The sequence below is a fragment of the Oncorhynchus masou genome, chromosome 19 (genome assembly GCF_036934945.1).
Source record: "Oncorhynchus masou masou isolate Uvic2021 chromosome 19, UVic_Omas_1.1, whole genome shotgun sequence".
Classification (NCBI taxonomy): domain Eukaryota; kingdom Metazoa; phylum Chordata; class Actinopteri; order Salmoniformes; family Salmonidae; genus Oncorhynchus; species Oncorhynchus masou.
The window spans coordinates 6,679,752-6,699,513 of record NC_088230.1 but is presented as its reverse complement, the minus strand read 5'-3'; the positions used below and the strand labels follow the sequence as shown (position 1 = coordinate 6,699,513).

General features: G+C 43.8%; 1 protein-coding gene across 1 annotated transcript in view; it reads right to left on the bottom strand.

The window, feature by feature from the left end:
* The window catches only part of LOC135505742 (SAM and SH3 domain-containing protein 1-like), a 315,449-nt gene that overhangs the window by 61,603 nt on the left and 234,084 nt on the right, over positions 1–19,762 (bottom strand). Inside the window, 1 exon segment of the mRNA XM_064924831.1 lies at positions 16,305–16,433. Within this exon segment, the coding sequence (XP_064780903.1) occupies positions 16,305–16,433 (129 nt within the window).

The following is a 19,762-nucleotide window of genomic DNA, read 5'->3' as shown; positions in this document are numbered from 1 at the left end:
GATTTTGAGTGAGCAAGAATATCGAGGGTTCAGCGGGAAATAAGAGCCAGAGAAGTTGACGTGCTATGTTTCAGAGAAAGGATATCAAACAAATAGAACTGTGCCTGTGTGTTTGTGTTGGACTCCGAAGTTTGTGTTTCAAATGTGTTTTATTGTGAAGCAACAGGATCAAGTTTGCAAGATGAATTGTGGACTCTGAAGTGTAGGTCTCACTTACACACACTCCCGGAGGGGAAGAATTCTCCTTTTTTTGAACCTCTGAAAACTGTCAGCATCAGCTGTGTGTGTCCCTGATTGTTTATACGTGACTGTATTGAATTAAAAGAGAAAGAGAGGGGAGAGAGAGGGAGCAAGAGAGATAAAGAAAGAGAGAGAGAGCACAGGGGACTGTAGCTAATGAGGATCACGATGTCTAACCTGAAAACAGAAGCCTGATTATCTGACAAGACTAAACCTGGAAGACACACACTTCTAAATCATGGCCAGCAGCCTTCAAAGACAGCGCAAAAAAAAAAAAATACACTTTTCAAAGGGCAGAGAAACTAAAACTCAATCTGCTGTGCTACCTTAGACCCAAACTTATAACGGGAAGGGAAGTGGTGAGAATGAGACACAAGAGCATACGTCCATACATACATCCATACATACGAGAGCATGCAAACTAACTATCAAAAGCCCCAGTACACGGCAGACCATATGTAGGAGCCACCACAGCCTGCTTTGGAAGCACATTGATGCCTGCTATGTGGGTAGTTAGACCAAGAAGTCCAGACCAGGAGGCCCAGGTCAGACCCGGTGAGAAACGTGGCATTTCCTGGAGGAAGACGTGGGAGCACCGGGGCCAGCTGGGGAGCCTGGCACCAGCACCAACCGAGAGAGACCGTTGGTTAATAAGACTGGGGATAGAGAGGCCGGCTTAACCAGTTAATCCTGAAAACATCACTGACAAACACATGGTTGTGTGGTCATGGACACACACACAGACACTCAATTGCAGATATTGCGAAAAGACACGCACACAAAGGAAATACAGGTCTATGGCAAGCATGCTGAACCGCAGCATGCCACAGTCCATCTACAGGAAAACGGTGCACAACCTCACACACACAGACTATATTATGACCATTGTGAGCCTCTATCCGCTTCCCTCCTGAGATGGCTTAAGTGTGTATTTTTGTGTGCGTATTGTCACTATGTTGGTATTCTCAGAGAGAAAAAAATTTTACTAGAAATGACCAGCCAGCGTCGTAAACCCGCACTCACTAATAAAGTTCATACAAATACGCACTATCAGTCTATAAATATCCCAGTTGCTGAGCAGCTAAGCCAAGAGTGAGTCAAACAATACAGCCACACCAAACATCTACAGACAAACCTCTCCTGATATGATAGTGCAGCGACAATGCCAACCCCTTTCTTTTGTTCAAACGACGTACAAAAGATTGACGCGTTGACTTTCCCGTCGGGTGCTTATTGTGCCTGAAAGATAATAGGCTTACGTAATAAAGAACTTTTAGAAAGTAGGAAAGCGAGACCAAACCCAGTCAGGTCATCTCCTAACATTGTCATAACATTGTTGACCCACTTTTAGAGAAATGAACCGAGTTCTCTTCGCCCATCCGTTATTTTGGGTAAAAAAACACTCCAGGCCACACTTGAACGTCAAAAACCAGATAAAAAGTATATAGAAATTATAATGGTCCTATACGCTTTCAAATAACTGCCCTTTTTGTGGCCCGCTAATTTCTTTAGACTAAGAAATCGGTCCCAAAACATTTTTGAAATCCTGATGTGGCCCTGGAGTCAAAGAGTTTGCCCACCCCTGCCCTACAAGGTTCCTATCTCCAGTATCGACCAACCCTTTCCACAGTGTCTTTCTGTGGATACGTCAGCATAAAATACCTCTGCGGCCATCCAGCACTAAGTGGATCTAAGATGATACCATAGACACATACATCCAACACTGATTACAGGGCTCGAGTTGATGTACTGAGAATCAAATCAAATCAAACTTTATTTGTCACGTGCGCCGAATACAACATGTGTAGACCTTACCATGAAAAGCTTAAATGCCATTAAAGAAAGAGTTAAGAAAATATTTACCAAATAAACTAAAGTAAAAAAGAATAAAAAAGTAACACATTAAAATAACAATAATGAGGTTATATACAAGGGGTACTGGTACCGAGTCAGAGTGTGGGGTACAGGTTAGTTGAGGTAATTTGTACATGTAGGTAGTTGTGAAGTGACTATGCATATATAATAAACAGCGAGTAGCAGCAGTGTGAAAAACAAATTGAGGGGGGGGGGCGTCAAATGTAAATAATCCGGTAGCCATTTGATTATTTGTTCAGCAGTCTTATGGCTTGGGGGTAGAAGCTGCTAAGGAGCCTTTTAGTCATAGACTTGGCGCCCGGTACCGTTTGCCATGCGGTAGCAAAGAAAACAGCCTGTGACTGGAGTTTCTGACAATTTTTGGGGCTTTCTTCTGACACCGCCTAGTATATAGATCCTGGGTGGCAGGAAGCATGGCCCCAGTGATGCTTTGGGCCGTACACACTACCCTCTATAGCGCCTTAAGGTCATATGTCGCGCAATTACCACACTGGGCGGTGATGCAACCAGTCAGGATACTCTCGATGGTGCAGCTATAGAACTTTTTGAGGATCTGGGGACCGTGCCAAATCTTTTCGGTCTCCTGAGGGGTAACAGGTGTTGTCGTGCCCTCTTCACGACTGTCTTGGTGTGTTTGGACCATGATAGTTTGTTGGTGATGTGGACACCAAGAAACTTGAAACTCTCGACCCGTTTCCCTACAGCCCCGTCGTTGTTAATAGGGGTCTGTTTGGCCCGCCTTTTCCTGTAGTCCACCATCAGCTCTTGTGTCTTGCTCACATTGAGGGGGAGGTTGTTGTCCTGGCACCACACTGCCGGGTCTCTGACATCCTCCCTATTGGCCGTCTAATCATTGTGGGTGATCAGGCCTACCACTGTTGTGTCGTCAGCAAACTTAATGATGGTGTTGGAGTCGTGCCTGGCCATGCAGTCGTGGGTGAACAGGGAGTACAGGAGGGGACTAAGCATACACCCCTGAGGGGAAACAAGTATTGAGGATCAGCGTAGCAGACATGTTGTTTCCTGCCCTTACCACCTGGAGGCGGCCCTTCAGGAAGTCCAGGATCAAGTTGCAGAAGGAGGTGTTTAGTCCCAGGGTCCTTAGCTTAGTAATGAGCTTTGTGGGCACTATGGTGTTGAACGCTGAGCTGAAGTCAATTAACAGAATTCTCACATAGGTGTTGCTTTTGTCCCGGTGGGAAAGGGCAGTGTGGAGTGTGATTGAGATTGTGTCCTCTGTGGATCTGTTGGGGCAGTATGCAAATTGGAGTGGGTGTAGGGTTTCTGGGATAATGGTGTTGATGTGACCAGCCTTTCAAAGCAGTTCATGGCTATCGACGTGAGTGCTACGGGGTGGTAATCAATTAGGTAGGCTACCTTTGCTTCCTTGGGCACAGGGACTATAGTGGTCTGCTTGAAAAATGTAGGTATTACAGACTCGGTCAGGGAAAGGTTGAAAATGTCAGTGAAGACACTTGCCATTTAGTCCACGCATGCTTTGAGTACACATCCTGGTAATCCATCTGGCCCCCACGGCTTTGTGAATGTTGACCTCTTTAAAGGTCTTTCTCACATCGGCCACCCAGAGCATTATCATACAGTCGCCCAGAACAGCTGGTGCTGTGTTGCTTGGATCGAAGCCAGCATAAAAGGCATTTAGCTCGTCTGGTAGGCTCGCGTCACTGGGCAGCTCGTGGTTCGGTTTCCCTTTGTAGTTCGTACTAGTTATCAAGCCCTGCCACATCCGGGCTACAGACAGGACAATAGAGAGACAAGAGTGAGACTGGGACAGGAATAGGTTTCAAAGCCTTCGACAAAAGTGGCTTTTCTATATAATGACAACAAGAAGATACCACTGTTTAATGCTCACTCTTGTTTAGAATGGCACCTATTAGAATCACCAGTGGAGCTTAACTGTTCTTGGCCAAACCAATCAATTTGAATCAAGCAGGAAGAGAAAGCCGCACAGTCAGTGGGTCTCTAAGGCAGCTAGGCAACTGTGTGTGATGGAGTTAATCCATAGCCCTCATTCTCCAAGAGGGGTGTTTGCTTAACCTATTGTGTTCTGGCTGCTCATAAAGCTAAAATGAAGACGGGGGACTAGCCGAGCAACGATCAGACAGGAAGAGGGTACACTGATAGTCATCACAGAGAGAGCCTGCATCAAGAGCTTATGGGGCTGTGTTCAAGAGCCCCACTTATGAAACACAGCCGAGATCCCACTGCTGTCATCAGGGCACAGGACAAGCCCCTGGGGTTGGGGTAAGTGTTTCACAAATCAAATTAACTAGCCGTTTTGTTTGGTTTGTGCAACACCCCCCCCCCCCCCCCACCCCGGAAAGTTTGATGTGTTGCAAGACGTCTGGAGGAGAAGTGAGGGAGAGAGACAAAATAAAGCAACATGGATCTTTATCAAGTATGTGATATTGAGACATGGTGAACTCATTATGAGGCTAACAGAAAGTGAGTTGAAGGGAACAAAAAGAGAAACACGAAGCGGCTATGGTTTTGCTCTAACGACAAATACTTAACCACAGCCATAAGCGGATTCCAAAGGGTTTTTCCAGGGGCAACTTCAGCTCTGTGATCTCAGTCAGTAGTCTACAGACCACTACTGCCTGCAGTGGTCCAAAAACTTCTCAGACTCACCTAGGGAAGTGGTCCTTAATCCTGGTCATGAAGACCCACGGTACATTAAAGACATTGATTAGTCGAATCTGGTCAGGTGTGTTGGTACTGGGATGGAACAAAAACATGCATGTCTTGTGGGTCTCCAGGACCAGAATTAAAGAACATTGCCCTATGGCCTTTCTCACTACAGAGGAAGAGTCTTCCAATGTCCACTGTCATGTTTGCTTGACCTCAACATACTTTTCTAGTCAGACTGTTAGGTTCAGGGAACGTTACAGCTACAGTGACCAGAGGCTAGTCCAGACCGGACAGGGAGGATCTTTGTGTGTTGCAGCAGGAGGGTGAAGAAGGGAGAGGAGGCAACATAAGAGAAGAAGCAAAGAAAGAGGAGAGATCCCAATGAGTGCCAGGAGAGAGAAAAGGCCAGGAGAGAAGCAGCGGGGTGGAAGTCCTCTGAGAACCACCCTGCTCGTACCCTTCAGCTGTGACAGACAACCCCTCCGTGAAAGGCCATGTCCCAGCGTGGACGTCTAAATGCCAGCCCATTTAATGTCCGTATCCGCCATTTTAACATAATGACCTTATCTAACTCACTCCTATTGCTCCTCGGGGAGATCCTAGATAGGGCTGGCTGGCAGCCACACTTTATATGGCACAATAATCCTTTCTCTCTGTCTTCCACTGCCCTGTCTCCCTCTTTAGCTCTACCCCTTCTACCCTTCTCCCCCTTTCTCTTCTCTCTCTCTCTCTCTCTCTCTCTCTCTCACGCTCTCTTTATTTCTTAATATTTTTGCTCCGGCTCTCTCTCTCTCTCTCTCTCTCTCTCTCTCTCTCTCTCTCTCTCTCTCACTCACACACTACTCTGTTCTCTCTCACACTATTCTGTTCTCTCTGTTCTCTCTGTTCTCTCTCTCTCTCTCTCTGCCCCTTCTTCCCTCGTTCCAGTTTTCCATAGCTATTGTGCCAAGGACATTGAGACCGTCTGTGAAGGTCCAGTCTAGACACATAACACCAGCTAGGGAGAGAGTGGAGCAACGGCAGCTGGCAAGAAAACTGTCCTGAAAACACTCAATACTATAGAATGTTTGCTATGTGCTTCTGTTTCAAGACTGGGGGCAAATCAGCATACATGCGCCTGGCCTGCAGCAAGGAGTCGCTAGAGCGCAGTGGGACAAGGACATCCCGGCCGGCCAAACCCCCCACTGGGCCAATTGTGCGCCACCTCATGGGTCTTCCGATCATGGCCGGCTGTGACAGCCTGGGATCAAACCCGGGTCTGTGCTGACGCTTCACACACCACAATGCAGTACCTTAGACCACTGCCCCACTCGGGAGGCATTGTACCCAGATGTTCACATTGTCATACCATCCGTCCTTCTCTCATCCCAGGATTTACAATATTACCTGTATAGCATACAAGTGGGTGCTAAAAGCGCAAGAAAAGCCCATTTGGCCTCTATTACCAAGACTGCTAACAATTAACACAAACTAATAACGGAATCATATAGACCATGTTAGCTAAATGCTAACAAGCGAAAACTAACAAACTAATTGCAAAGACAGGCAAATCCAGCTCATAAAGTTATACATAGCCAGTAGCTACCAAATGTCATTTTTGGTGAGTGAGTACATTTACACGCGAAAGTAAACAAGATAAATTGTTGCAAATGAGCAAAGTTGTGATGCATGCTTTTCTGGAGAAAGAGCAGCAGGTGTACACAGAGCAGACAGGAGACGAACAGAGGAGAAGAAAACGCTAGTAGGAAGCACAGGGGGGGGGGGGAATGGCAACTGTACAGATAAGTCACCCAGAGCTACTTGACTTCTGGCAGAAAGCCATTATCAGATATCTGATGGCAAAAATGTAGTAGAGAATAGCATACAATTTGAAGTCATCACCTGATGTGCGCCGCACATCAGAGACTCACCCGTAGATATGGACTCACCAGCTCCAGCCCGTTTTGCTATTGACAAACGAACACGTGACTGGCTCATCATGTAAAATGTGTAAAATGTGACCGGTGAAATGAAGGAAGCAACCTGCTTTATCTCCTAACGTATTGCACACGTTGCCTGCAAGTGTTAACTTAAAAGGCCGCTGCAAATATTCAAACCGATTGAAAAACATTTAAAAAAATTGTTTTGACTGTATTGAAAAATCATCCAGTGACTTTTTCTAAATACCCCAGTAAACGGTATGTACGGTATACCACCCAAGCCTAGTTCTGACACCATATCTTCTATGTTCTCTCTGTTCCTCCCCCTCTTTCCTTTCCTCTTTCTTGCCAAGTTGTGCAGGTGGGACAGACAGCTGCAGGCTCTCTTATCCTCCTTCTTCTCCTTTTCCTCCTCTTCCAGCTCTCCCTTTAAGAGATGCTCACTACACTTCCCTGACCAACTCCAGGCCGCCCGGGCCTCCAGGCCCCAGTCCTGTCCCATCCCAGGATGGAACCTTCCCAACCTTCCCAATACGTGCAGAGGTGACCCACTTCACTCATCTTCTCACACACTTGTAAGCACACACATGGAAACACAAAACACACACACCAGCTTTTCCCCAGCCAACAGGTCTGAGTAATGAATAGCAAAATCACGGTCCTATGTCAATCTACTATCCCCCATAGTAGAAAAGTTGACCTATTCTATTGGTCAGCTTGTCGAGAAAGAAATAGCTATTCCAAACAGACTCGGGGACAGTTGTGGGACAATAGATGCCAAATTCATACAACTAGTAGGCCTAGGTTAAATATATATATATTCTTAAAGCAATGCGTCTGAAGCAACAGATCAGAACATTTATCTTAAAATGGTTTTCTGTAAAACATTAAAAAGGTTACCTGTGACAGCGATGAAAATATCCATTAGAAATTTAGAAAGAAGGGAGATGCAACAACTGGGATATGTTGCTGATATGACTCGGATTGTGCCTTTGGCTACTGGACAATAAAATAAAGTTGATATGAAATAATTGTTTCCCGGGGGGCTCCCGAGTGGCGCAGTCGTCTAAGGGACAGCATTGCAGTGCTCGCTGTGCCACTAGAGGGCCTGGTGTAAGTCCAGGCTCTGTCGCAGCCGACCGTGAAAGGGAGACGCATTGCACGGCACACAATTGGACCAGTGTTGTCCAGGTTAGGGTTTGGCCGGCAAGGCTGTCCTTGTCCCATCGCGCTCTAGCGACTCCTGTGGTGGGCCAGGCGCATGCACGCTGACACGGTTGCCAGGTGTACGGTGTTTCCTCCGACACGTTGGTGCGGCTGGCGTCCGGGTTAAGCCGGCATTGTGTCAAGAAGCAGTTTGGCTTGGTTGTGTCGTGTTTCGGAGGACGCACCGCTCTCGACCTTCGCCTCTCCCGAGTCCGTACGGGAGTTGCAGCGATGAGACAAGACTGTAACTACCAATTGCATAACATGAAAATTGGGGAGAAAAGGGGTAAAATATATATTTTTTTATAATAATAATAATTGCCTCCATGGATATGGTCTGATTTTGGCTACGCTACATTGCAGCAAGGTAAGACATGCCTCAAAACACAGTGCATTTAGAAAGTATTCCGACCCCTTGACTTTTTCCACAGCATATTACATTACAGCCCTATTTTAAAATGTATTCGATTGTTTTTCCCTCATCAATCTACACACAATACCCCATAATGACAAAACAAAAACTGTTGTGTGCACATTTATAAAAATTTTAAAAACAGAAATATAACATTTACATAAGTATTCAGACCCTTTACTCAGTACTTTGTTGAAGCACCTGTTTCAGTCTTCCAGAGATTTGAGACTGGGACGGAAGTTCACCTTCCAGCAGGACAATGACCCTACGCATACTGCTAAAGCAACACTCGAGTGGTTTATGGGGAAACATTTAAATGTCTTGGACCGCAATCCAATTGAGAATCTGTGGTATGACTTAAAGATTGCTGTACACCAGCGGAACCCATCCAACTTGAAGGAGCTGGAGTAGTTTTGCCTTAACACTTGCAGTCAAAACCCCAAGAGACGTGCAGCTGTAATTGCTGCAAAGGTGGGATCTACAAAGTATTGACTTTGGGGGGTGAATAGTTCTGCACGGTCAAGTTTTCATTTTTTTGTCTTATTTCTTGTTTGTATCACAATAAAAAAATATTTTGCATCTTCAAAGTGGTTGGCATGTTGAGTAAATCAAATGATACAAACTCCCCAACAAATGTACAAGGAAACAAAATAGGAAAAATGCCAAGGGGGGTGAATACTTTCGCAAGCCACTGTATATTTTAAACCAAAAACTTTTAGACTTTTACTCAAGTAGTATTTTACTGGGTGACTTTCACTTTTACTTGAGTCATTTTCTATTTAGGTATCTTTACTTTTACTCAAGTATGACAATTGGGTACTTTTCCCACCCCTGTTTTCAGGAATAAAACCAAGAGAAATAACAGTATAATTCTGAGTACTGGATTTGTTTGTTTTCTAATGTCTATAGCTATAATGTAGCTAATTATATTGTCATTTCTATAGCCTGCTGAGCCCATATATCCTATGTTGTCTCTGTTCCTCCTCCTCTCTTTCCTTTCCTCTTTCTTGCCAAGTTGTGCAGGTGGGACAGACAGCTGCAGGCTCTCACATCTTCCTCCTTCTCCTTTTCCTCCTCTTCTAGCTCTCCCTTTCAGATATCCACTCTACACTTCTCTCCGACTGCAGGAAGTAATGTCACTGAGAACTGCACATTATATATATATATATATATATATATATATATATATATATATATATATATATATATATATATACACTGTATATAGGACCTTCCACCCCCACCTGGGATATGGATGCCTGACTAAGACCTAAGGGTCAACACATTAAATAAGTATCACCTAGGAGCATGAGCAGCGGTGTGCAGCGTTTTCCTTTCTGTTGTCCATGAGTTCGCCTTCAACTCCAAGCACTTGAGGAAAGTACCTGGATGTGCGTGTGTTCTTCAGCGTTTGTACATAATGTTTCTGCCATTGTTTCCTATGACCGAAAATAGCTTCTGGGTAGCGCTCACTAACCTCGGTTTTGATGAAGATTTATATTTGAATGAGTCGGCAGTATGGACATCCGGCTCACCTCGGACCAGACCCTAATCCCTGAGACTCGGAAAAGACGGCGTAAGAGAGGCTGACGTGCGGGCACCCTGACGGAACTATGTTGGCGAATAAATCATCTGCTTCTACCCTCTGTTCTATTGGTGAACGTACAATCACTGGGGAACACACTGGACCAGCTCCGTTCTAGACACACTGGACCAGCTCCGTTCTAGACTATCCTCTCAATTGGACCTGAAGAACTGGAATATCCTGTTTCTCTGAGTCGTTGCTGAGCAACAAGGACATGGATAATATACATCTAGCTGGTTTTTCTATGCATTGTCAAGACTGTATGGCAGTGTCGGGTAAGGTGTGGGGGGGGGGGGTCTCTTTGTCAACAACAGCTGGTGTGCGATCTGTAATATTAAGGAAGTTAGAATATCTTGTCATAAGCTGCAGACTATAGCATACTAAATACTATTTACAAAGAGAGTTTTCATCAGTAGCTGTCTATTTACAACCACAAATCGATGCTGGCACTAACACCACATTCAACGAGTTGTGTAGGGACACAAGCAAAAATAAAAAATGCTCATCTCGATGTCTACGCTCCTAGTGGTTGGTGATTTTCATTCAAGGAAACTGAAATCCGTTTTACCTCATTTCGACCAGCATAGGAGGAGAAAACTAGAGGAGAAAAAAACTCTAGATAACCTTTACTCCACAAGCAGAAATGCATACAAATTAGAGGTCAACCAATTAATCGGAATGGCCGATTTAATTAGGGCTGATTTCAAGTTTTCATAACAATCGGTAATCGGCATTTTTTGACACCGATTATGGCCAGTTACATTGCACTCTACGAGGAGACTGCATGGCAGGCTGACTACCTGTTACGCGAGTGCAGCAAGAAGCCAAGGTAAGTTGCTAGCTAGCATTAAACTTATCTTATAAAAAACAATCAATCTTAACATAATCACTAGCTAACTACACATGGTTGATGATATTACTAGTTTATCTAGCTTGTCCTGCGGTGCCTGTTAATTTATCCTTGAATCACAGCCTACTTCGCCAAACGGGTGATGATTTAACAAGCGCATTCACAAAAAAAGCACTGTTGTTGCACCAATGTGTACCAAACCATAAACATCAATACCTTTCTTTAAAATCAATACACAAGTATATATTTTTAAACCTGCATATTTAGTTAATATTGCCTGCTAACATGAATTTCTTTTAACTAGGGAAACTGTGTCACTTCTCTTGCGTTCTGTGCAAGCAGAGTCAGGGTATGTGCAGCAGTTTCGGCCACCTGGCTCGTTGCGAACTGTGTGAAGACCATTTCTTCCTAACAAAGACCGTAATTAATTTGCCAGCACTTTCCTGCGTTTGCCAGCAGCTCTTTTGGTGTGCTGTTTATGACTTCAAGCCTATCAACTCCCGAGATTAGGCTGGAAATACTATAATGCCTATAAGAACATCCAATAGTCAAAGGTATATGAAATACAAATGGTATGGAGAGAAATAGTCCTATAATCCCTAAAATAACTACAACCTAAAACCACCAGCTATCATATGTTCTCATGTTCTGAGGAAGGAACTTCAACGTTATCTTTTTTACATGGCAAATATTGCACTTTTACTATCTTCTCCAATACTTTGTTTTTGCAGTATTTAAAACAAATTGAACATGTTTTTATGTATTTGAGACTAAATTGATTTTATTGATGTATTATATTAAGTTAAAATAAAAGTGTTCATTCAAGTATTTTTGTAGTTGTCATTATTACCAATATACAGTGCCATGCGAAAGTATTTGGCCCCCTTGAACTTTGCGACCTTTTGCCACATTTCAGGCTTCAAACATAAAGATATAAAACTGTATTTTTTTGTGAAGAATCAACAACAAGTGGGACACAATTATGAAGCGGAACGACATTTATTGGATATTTCAAACTTTTTTAACAAATCAAAAACTGAAAAATCGGGCGTGCAAAATTATTCAACCCCTTTATTTTCAGTGCAGCAAACTCTCTCCAGAAGTTCAGTGAGGATCTCTGAATGATCCAATGTTGACCTAAATGACTAATGATATTAAATACAATCCACCTGTGTGTAATCAAGTCTCCGTATAAATGCACCTGCACTGTGATAGTCTCAGAGGTCCGTTAAAAGCGCAGAGAGCATCATGAAGAACAAGGAACACACCAGGCAGGTCCGAGATACTGTTGTGAAGAAGTTTAAAGCCGGATTTGGATACAAAAAGATTTCCCAAGCTTTAAACATCCCAAGGAGCACTGTGCAAGTGATAATATTGAAATGGAAGGAGTATCAGACCACTGCAAATCTACCAAGACCTGGCCGTCCCTCTAAACTTTCAGCTCATACAAGGAGAAGACTGATCAGAGATGCAGCCAAGAGGCCCATGATCACTCTGAATGAACTGCAGAGATATACAGCTGAGGTGGGAGACTCTGTCCATAGGACAACAATCAGTCGTATATTGCACAAATCTGGCCTTTATGGAAGAGTGGCAAGAAGAAAGCCATTTCTTAAAGATATCCATAATAAGTGTTGTTTAAAGTTTGCCACAAGCCACCTGGGAGACACACCAAACATGTGGAAGAAGGTGCTCTGGTCAGATGAAACCAAAATTGAACTTTTTGTCAACAATGCAAAACGTTATATTTGGCGTAAAAGCAACACAGCCCATCACCCTGAACACAACATCCCCACTGTCAAACATGGTGGTGGCAGCATCATGGTTTGGGCCTGCTTTTCTTCAGCAGGGACAGGGAAGATGGTTATAATTGATGGGAAGATGGATGGAGCCAAATACAGGACCATTCTGGAAGAAAATCTGATGGAGTCTGCAAAAGACCTGAGACTGGGACGGAGATTTGTCTTCCAACAAGACAATGATCCAAAACATGAAGCAAAATCTACAATGGAATGGTTCAAAAATAAACATATTCAGGTGTTAGAATGGCCAAGTCAAAGTCCAGACCTGAATCCAATCGAGAATCTGTGGAAAGAACTGAAAACTGCTGTTCAACAATACTCTCCATCCAACCTCACTGAGCTCTAGCTGTTTTGCAAGGAGGAATGGGAAAAAATTTCAGTCTCTCGATGTGCAAAACTGATAGAGACATACCCCAAGCGACTTACAGCTGTAATCGCAGCAAAAGGTGGCGCTACAAAGTATTAACTTAAGGGGGCTGAATAATTTTGCACGCCCAATTTTTCAGTTTTTGATTTGTTAAAAAAATTTGAAATATCCAATAAATGTCGTTCCACTTCATGATTGTGTCCCACTTGTTGTTGATTCTTCACAAAAAAAATACAGTTTTATATCTTTATGTTTGAAGCCTGAAATTTTGGAAAAGGTCGCAAAGTTCAAGGGGGCCGACTACTTTCGCAAGGCACTGTATATATAAAAATCGTCCGCTATCGGCATTGAAAAATCATAATTGATCGACCTCTAATACAAACCTCTCCCTCGCCCTTCATTTAGAATATCTGATCATAACACTATTCTTCTTATTCCTAATTACAAGCAAAAGCTCAAACAGGAAGCACCAGTGACACGCTCAATACGGAAGTGTTCCGATGAAGTGGATGGTAAGCAACAGGACTGTTTCGCTAGCACAAACTGGAATATGTTCCGGGTTCACCATATCAGCCACCTGCTTGATTAGAACTACCCTACGCCTTGACCTCTTTCCCCTCTGTCTCTCCAGATTAAATCTTGCAACTAGTGAGGTCTGGCCGCCCGCCAACTTGCCCACTCTATCTCACTCCCTCCTCCCATTTCCAGACCATCTCTGGAGACCTTCTCACATTCCTCACTTCCCTTATCAACTCATCCCTGACCACTGGCTGCATCCCCTCTGACTTCAAAATGGTCGGAGTCGCTCCCCCTTCCTCAAGAAACCAACACTCGACTCATTTGACGTCAAAAACTAAAACTAGACCTGTATATCTTCTTTCTTTCCAAAACACTTGGACATGCTGTCTCTGATCAACTCTCTCGTTATCTCTCTCAGAACAATCCTGACCCTAACCGGTCAGGCTTCAAGACGGGTCACTCGACCGAGACCGCTCTTCTCTGTGTCACGGACGCTCTCCACACTGCCAAAGCTGACTCTCTCTTCTTTGTTCTCATCCTCCTTGATTAATCTGCTGCCTTCAACAACGTGAACCATCAGATCCTCCTCTCCACCCTCTCAGGGCTGGGTGTCTGCACCATGTAATGTCACTAATGGTGTCCCCCAGGACTCGGTTCTAGGCCCTCTCCTCTTCTCTCTATACACCAAGTCACTCAGCTCCATCATATCCTCGCATGGTCTCTCCTACCGTTGCTATGCGGATGACACTCAAATACTTTTCTCCTTTCACCCTTCTGACACTCACAAACACCAAAACAGTTGTGTAGAGGGCACGACAACACCTCCGACTACTCAGGAGTCTGAAATTATTTGGCATGGGCCCTCAGGTCCTCAAAAAGTTAGACAGCTGCACCATTGAGAGCATCTTGACTGGCTACATCACCGCTTGGTTTGGGAACTGCTTGGTGTCCGACCGCAAGGCTCTACAGGGGTAGTGCGTACGGTCCAGTACATCACTTGGGCAGAGCTCACTGCCATCTAGGACCTCTATATCTGTCTGTGTCTCCAGCTACCCAAGTCGGAATGTTCTCTCTGCTAGAGCACAGCAAGCGGTGTCAATGAACCAAGTCTGGAAGCAACATGACCCTGAAAAGCTTCTACTCCCAACCCATAAGACTGCTAGATAGTTAGTTCAATACTTAACCAAATAGCTACATGGTCAATCTGCATTGGCCCTTTTTGCACAAATACGTTTGACTGGCTACTATTTATTATCTATCCTGGTGCCTAGTCACTTTATTCCAAGTTATATGTACATATCTACCTCAACTATCTGGTACCCCTGCACATTGACTCGGTACTGGTATCCCATGTATATAGCCAAGTTATCGTTACTCATTGTGTATTTATTATTACTTGTAAAAATGATTTCTCTATTCCCTATTTCTCTGCATTTTTGGCAAGGGCCCGTAAGAAAATATTTCACTGTTAGTCTACACCTCTTGTTTACGAAGCACGTGAAAAATGATTGATATGTTTAAGTCGGCTCCCTCCTTTTAGGTTCAGGATGAGTAGACTGTACTGAGGTCAGTCTAGGCTAGATGTACCCAGTTTCCTGCTATTGGTTCTGGAAATGAGACTTTATAACTGAAATGATGCCATCTGTTTTCAAGAGGTCTAAACAGATACAAATCACTTTGAATAGTGTCATCATAGCACATTTATAAAGCTAGCGTATGAACACAACCCCCCCCCTCGCTCTCTCTCTCTCTGAGTGTTGTGTGTGTGTGTGTGTGTGTGTGTGTGTATAGACCCCCAGGGGTGCTCCGAGCAGCACAGGGGCAGAGCTGTGTTCGCTGCCAGAACCAACTGCATTCTTCAATACCTCCATCAGTAACGAGGCAACGCAGGAGTGCCATGCCCCACTACCCTACATCCCTGTGAACGTGAACCCCTAGAACACAACTAAGCACTTTCAGGCACTGGGGAGGCGGGAGGGCAAACTAACTGCTTTAGAAAAGAGTCACAAACACAAAACACTCGCTCGCTCACTTTCCAAAGTAAACTCCCCCTACTTCCTGACTGACTTCCAGGCTGTTGGCAGCACACTGGACAATCACACTGTAAAGATACCAAGCCGATCCAAGAATGGTGTCACGCCCTGGTCGAAATATATTGTGTTTGTCTTTATTTATTTGGTCAGGCCAGGGTGTGACATGGGTTTATTGTGGTGTGTCTTGTCTTGGGGTTTTGTTAGGTATTGGGTGTGTGGTTTAGTGGGGGTATCTAGCATAGTCTATGGCTGTCTGGAGTGGTTCTCAATCAGAGGCAGGTGTTTATCATTGTCTCTGATTGGGAACCATATTTAGGCAGCATTATTCTTTGAGTATTTCGTGGGTGAATGTTCCTGTCTCTGTGTTTGTTGTCACCAGATAGGCTGCATAGGTTTTCACGTTCCGTTTGTTGTTTTTGTATTGTTAGTTATTTCATGTCGAGTTCCTTTTCATTAAAGAACATGAATAACCACCACGCTGCATTTTGGTCCGCTTGTCCTTCGACCGACGAGAACCGTTACATATAGGGTGTTTGAGGATATTATGAATTATAAAAGGAGATCTGAGAAAATGAAACATTTCCTCAGAATCTTGGCTCTCACTTCACATTTCTAGACTGTGTAAGCCTAGCCTAGTTGCTGCAGGTCTATATGGTGGGTTTCCTGTTTTGATGGGACTCAGGTATACTCCACTGCAGTAGTAAATTATGGTTGGTGGGAACTCAGTTCTCTTGTATTCCAGTAGGGTTCGTGGACTTGAGTTTGTAGGGACATGCAACAGTATGATCGGTGTTTGTGGGTACTTAGTATGTGACGTGATGTGATGAGTGTGTTTGTGGGGACGTACCATGTCGAGGTCCTGGGACACACGTCTCTTGCGTAGCTCCTCCATGCGGTCGCTTACGTCACTGAATGAGGTGTTGTAGTACTCTGAGTACTCCTGGGCCAGGTCATCAATGTTCCCCAGAGAACCATCCTACACAACACACACATACACACAAAGAGAGAGAGTGGTTAGTCATTCAGAAGGACAGACAGAGTAAGAAAACATCGGATTCAGAGGGAGAGAATAAAAGAAGGCCATATGTTTGCACTGGAATGGAAGAAAGAAATTGTATGTTGGGAATACACTTGCAGATTCACACTGATTACTCAATTTGAGGGCCCAAAATGGCACCAAAGCCTTTGTCTGGACGAATAACATTGGTTTCACTACTGTATACAGTGTATAAGATTCAAGCTGAGCCAATCCCTTCAGTAAGCTCCACCCTCCCCCCACTGCTTCCACCTCCACAGTACAGTAGTCCGGGTGAGGGAAAAGGGACTGACTAACAACCTCAGCTCCCCATCTGTCTCTCACTCTGGGTGAAGCACAGCTTAATAAAACCCCTGTCACATACGCTTGTAATTAGTTCAGCTAGCATGGCCGGGCACGGCGGTGCAGTGTGGCGGGCGGTGTGCAAGAGAACAAAAATCGAATTACTCGCACGCCACTTCTTCCTTTGGCTGCCACTCTAGGGTAAGATTATTAGCTAACGCAGTGGTGCTACTGAGGGAGGGCAAGTCTGTTAGAGATGGATCAGGTTAGAGCTTCCAGCACATTTACCAATTAGCTCTGTGGGCTATACTAGCTATGACCTGTTGCGTAGGAGATGAGGAAGGAGAAAGGAAAGGAGAAGGAAAGTAAATCAGTATGATTTGTGGAAAACAAAGACCTTTAAACAAATTCCTGTCGAGATGAAGAGTGTCTGGGTCAGTGTGTTTCCGTTTGTTTGTTTCTCTGTTAGAGGCCGGTGTGCTATGCATGTGGTGTATGTGTGCTGTGTGTACATGCCAGTGTGTTTCTCTACTAGCCCATAGCCTCCACGGTCCATTAAGCCTAAGGCCTCCAGCTCCACCTGACACACACACACACACAAACACACACACACACACGCACGCACGCACGCACGCACACACACACACACACACACACACGCAGTGTCTGGAAAGGGAGTGCAGCACAACCCTGCCATTCATACACATCTGTTTACCCTAGAGGTCGTCCGGTTATGATTTTTCAATGCCGATACCGATACCGATTATTGGAGGACCAAAAAAAGCCGATACTGATTAATCTGACGATTTTTAAAATGTATTTGTAATAATGACAATTGCAACTATACTGAATGAACACTTATTTTTAACTTAATATAATACATCAATAAAATCAATTTAGCCTCAAATAAATAATGATGCAAAAACAAAGTGTTGGAGAAGAAAGTAAAAGTGCAATATGTGCCATGTAAGAAAGCTAACATTTCAGTTCCTTGCTCAGAATATGAGAACATATGAAAGCTGGTGGTTCCTTTTAGCATGAGTCTTCAATATTCCCAGGTAAGAAGTTTTAGGTTGTAGTTATTATAGGAATTATAGGACTATTTCTCTCTATACCATTTGTATTTCATTAACCTTTAACTATTGGATGTTCTTATAGGCACTTTAGTATTGCCAGTGTAACAGTATAGCTTCCGTCCGTCTCCTCGCTCCTACCTGGGCTCGAACCAGGAACACATCGACAACAGCCACCCTTGAAGCAGCGTTACCCATGCAGAGCAAGGGGAACAACTACTCCAAGTCTCAGAGCGAGTGACGTTTGAAACGCTATTAGCGCGCACCCCGCTAACTAGCTAGCCATTTCACATCGGTTACACCAGCCAAATCCCCGGAGTTGATAGGCTTGAAGTCATAAACAGCGCAATGCTTGAAGCACAATGAAGAGCTGCTGGCAAAACGCACGGTAGTGCTGTTTGAATGAATGCTTACGAGCCTGCTGCTGCCTACCACCGCGCAGTCAGACCTCTCTATCAAATCATAGACTTAGTTATGACATAATAACACACAGAAATACGAGCCTTAGGTCATTAATATGGTCAAATCCGGAAACGATCATCTCGAAAACAAGACGTTTAATCTTTCAGTGAAATACGGAATCGTTCTGTATTTTATCTATAAGTCTAAATACTTCTGTTTCATTGCACAACCTTCAATGTTATGTCATAATTACGTAAAGTTCTGGCAAATTAGGCGGCCCAAACTGTTGTATATACACTGACTCAGCGTGCAATGAACGCAAGAGAAGTGACACAATTTCACATGGTTAATATTGCCTGATAACCTGGATTTCTTTTATCTAAATATGCAGGTTTAAAAATATATACTTCTGTGTATTGTTTTAAGAAAGGCATTCATGTTTATGGTTAGGTACACATTGGAGCAACGATACACACCGCATCGATTATATGCAACACAGTGTAGTTAACTAGTGATTATGATTGATTGATTGATTGTTTTTATAAGATAAGTTTAATGCTAGCGAGCAACTTATCTTGGCTTACTGCATTCGCGTAACAGGCAGGCTCCTCGTGGAGTGCAATGTAATCAGGTGGTTAGAGCGTTGGACTAGTTAACTGTAAGTTTGCAAGATTGAATCCCTGAGCTGACAGGGTAAAAATATGTCGTTCTGCCCCTGAACGAGGCAGTTAACCCACCGTTCCTAGGCCATCATTGAAAATAAGAATGTGTTCTTAACTGACTTGCCTCGTTAAATAAAGATTAAATAAAGGTGTAAAAAAATAAATAATAATATATAAAAAAATCTGCCAAATTGGTGTCCAAAAATACAGATTTCCGATTGTTATGAAAACTTGAAATCGGCCCTAATTAATCGGTCATTCTGATTAATCGGTCGGCCTCTAGTTTACACACATTAAATACAACTCCCAGTTTAAAAATACACATCACTAAAGTCTTCACTATCTGTATTTTAGGCATTCATTCAAATTGAAAGTCCAAATAATAGATACGGCCAACCATAATTGTTTCCTGGGTTTGGTATGCTAACATGCAGACCTAACATGCCCTTTAAACCCCATACCCAAACACCCTCTTCCGGACAGGGGGACTTTCAGCTCTCTGCTGGGTTCCTGTCTTTGTGTGGAAGTGTGGTGTGTTTCCTCATACATAAACAAGAAAGACCTTATTCAACAGAATACACAAGCCCCAAAGGCCTTGTTGGAAATGACAATAAAGATGCAGAACCTGCTGGTGCCTAGTGTATTTCTTTACCAGGAAACCAGAGGGAGAGAATCAACTAACTCATTGGTCTTGGACAGCCTCTCTCTGAAGCGTTTGGACTCATAACTACTTAGTAGGGCTGGGTAATATATTGAATGAATTTGATGAATTCAAATGTATGTGTCGCGCGACATTCCAAATGCCTGTATCGCAATAATTGTTTATTATGAGGTAGTACCCAGTCACGCT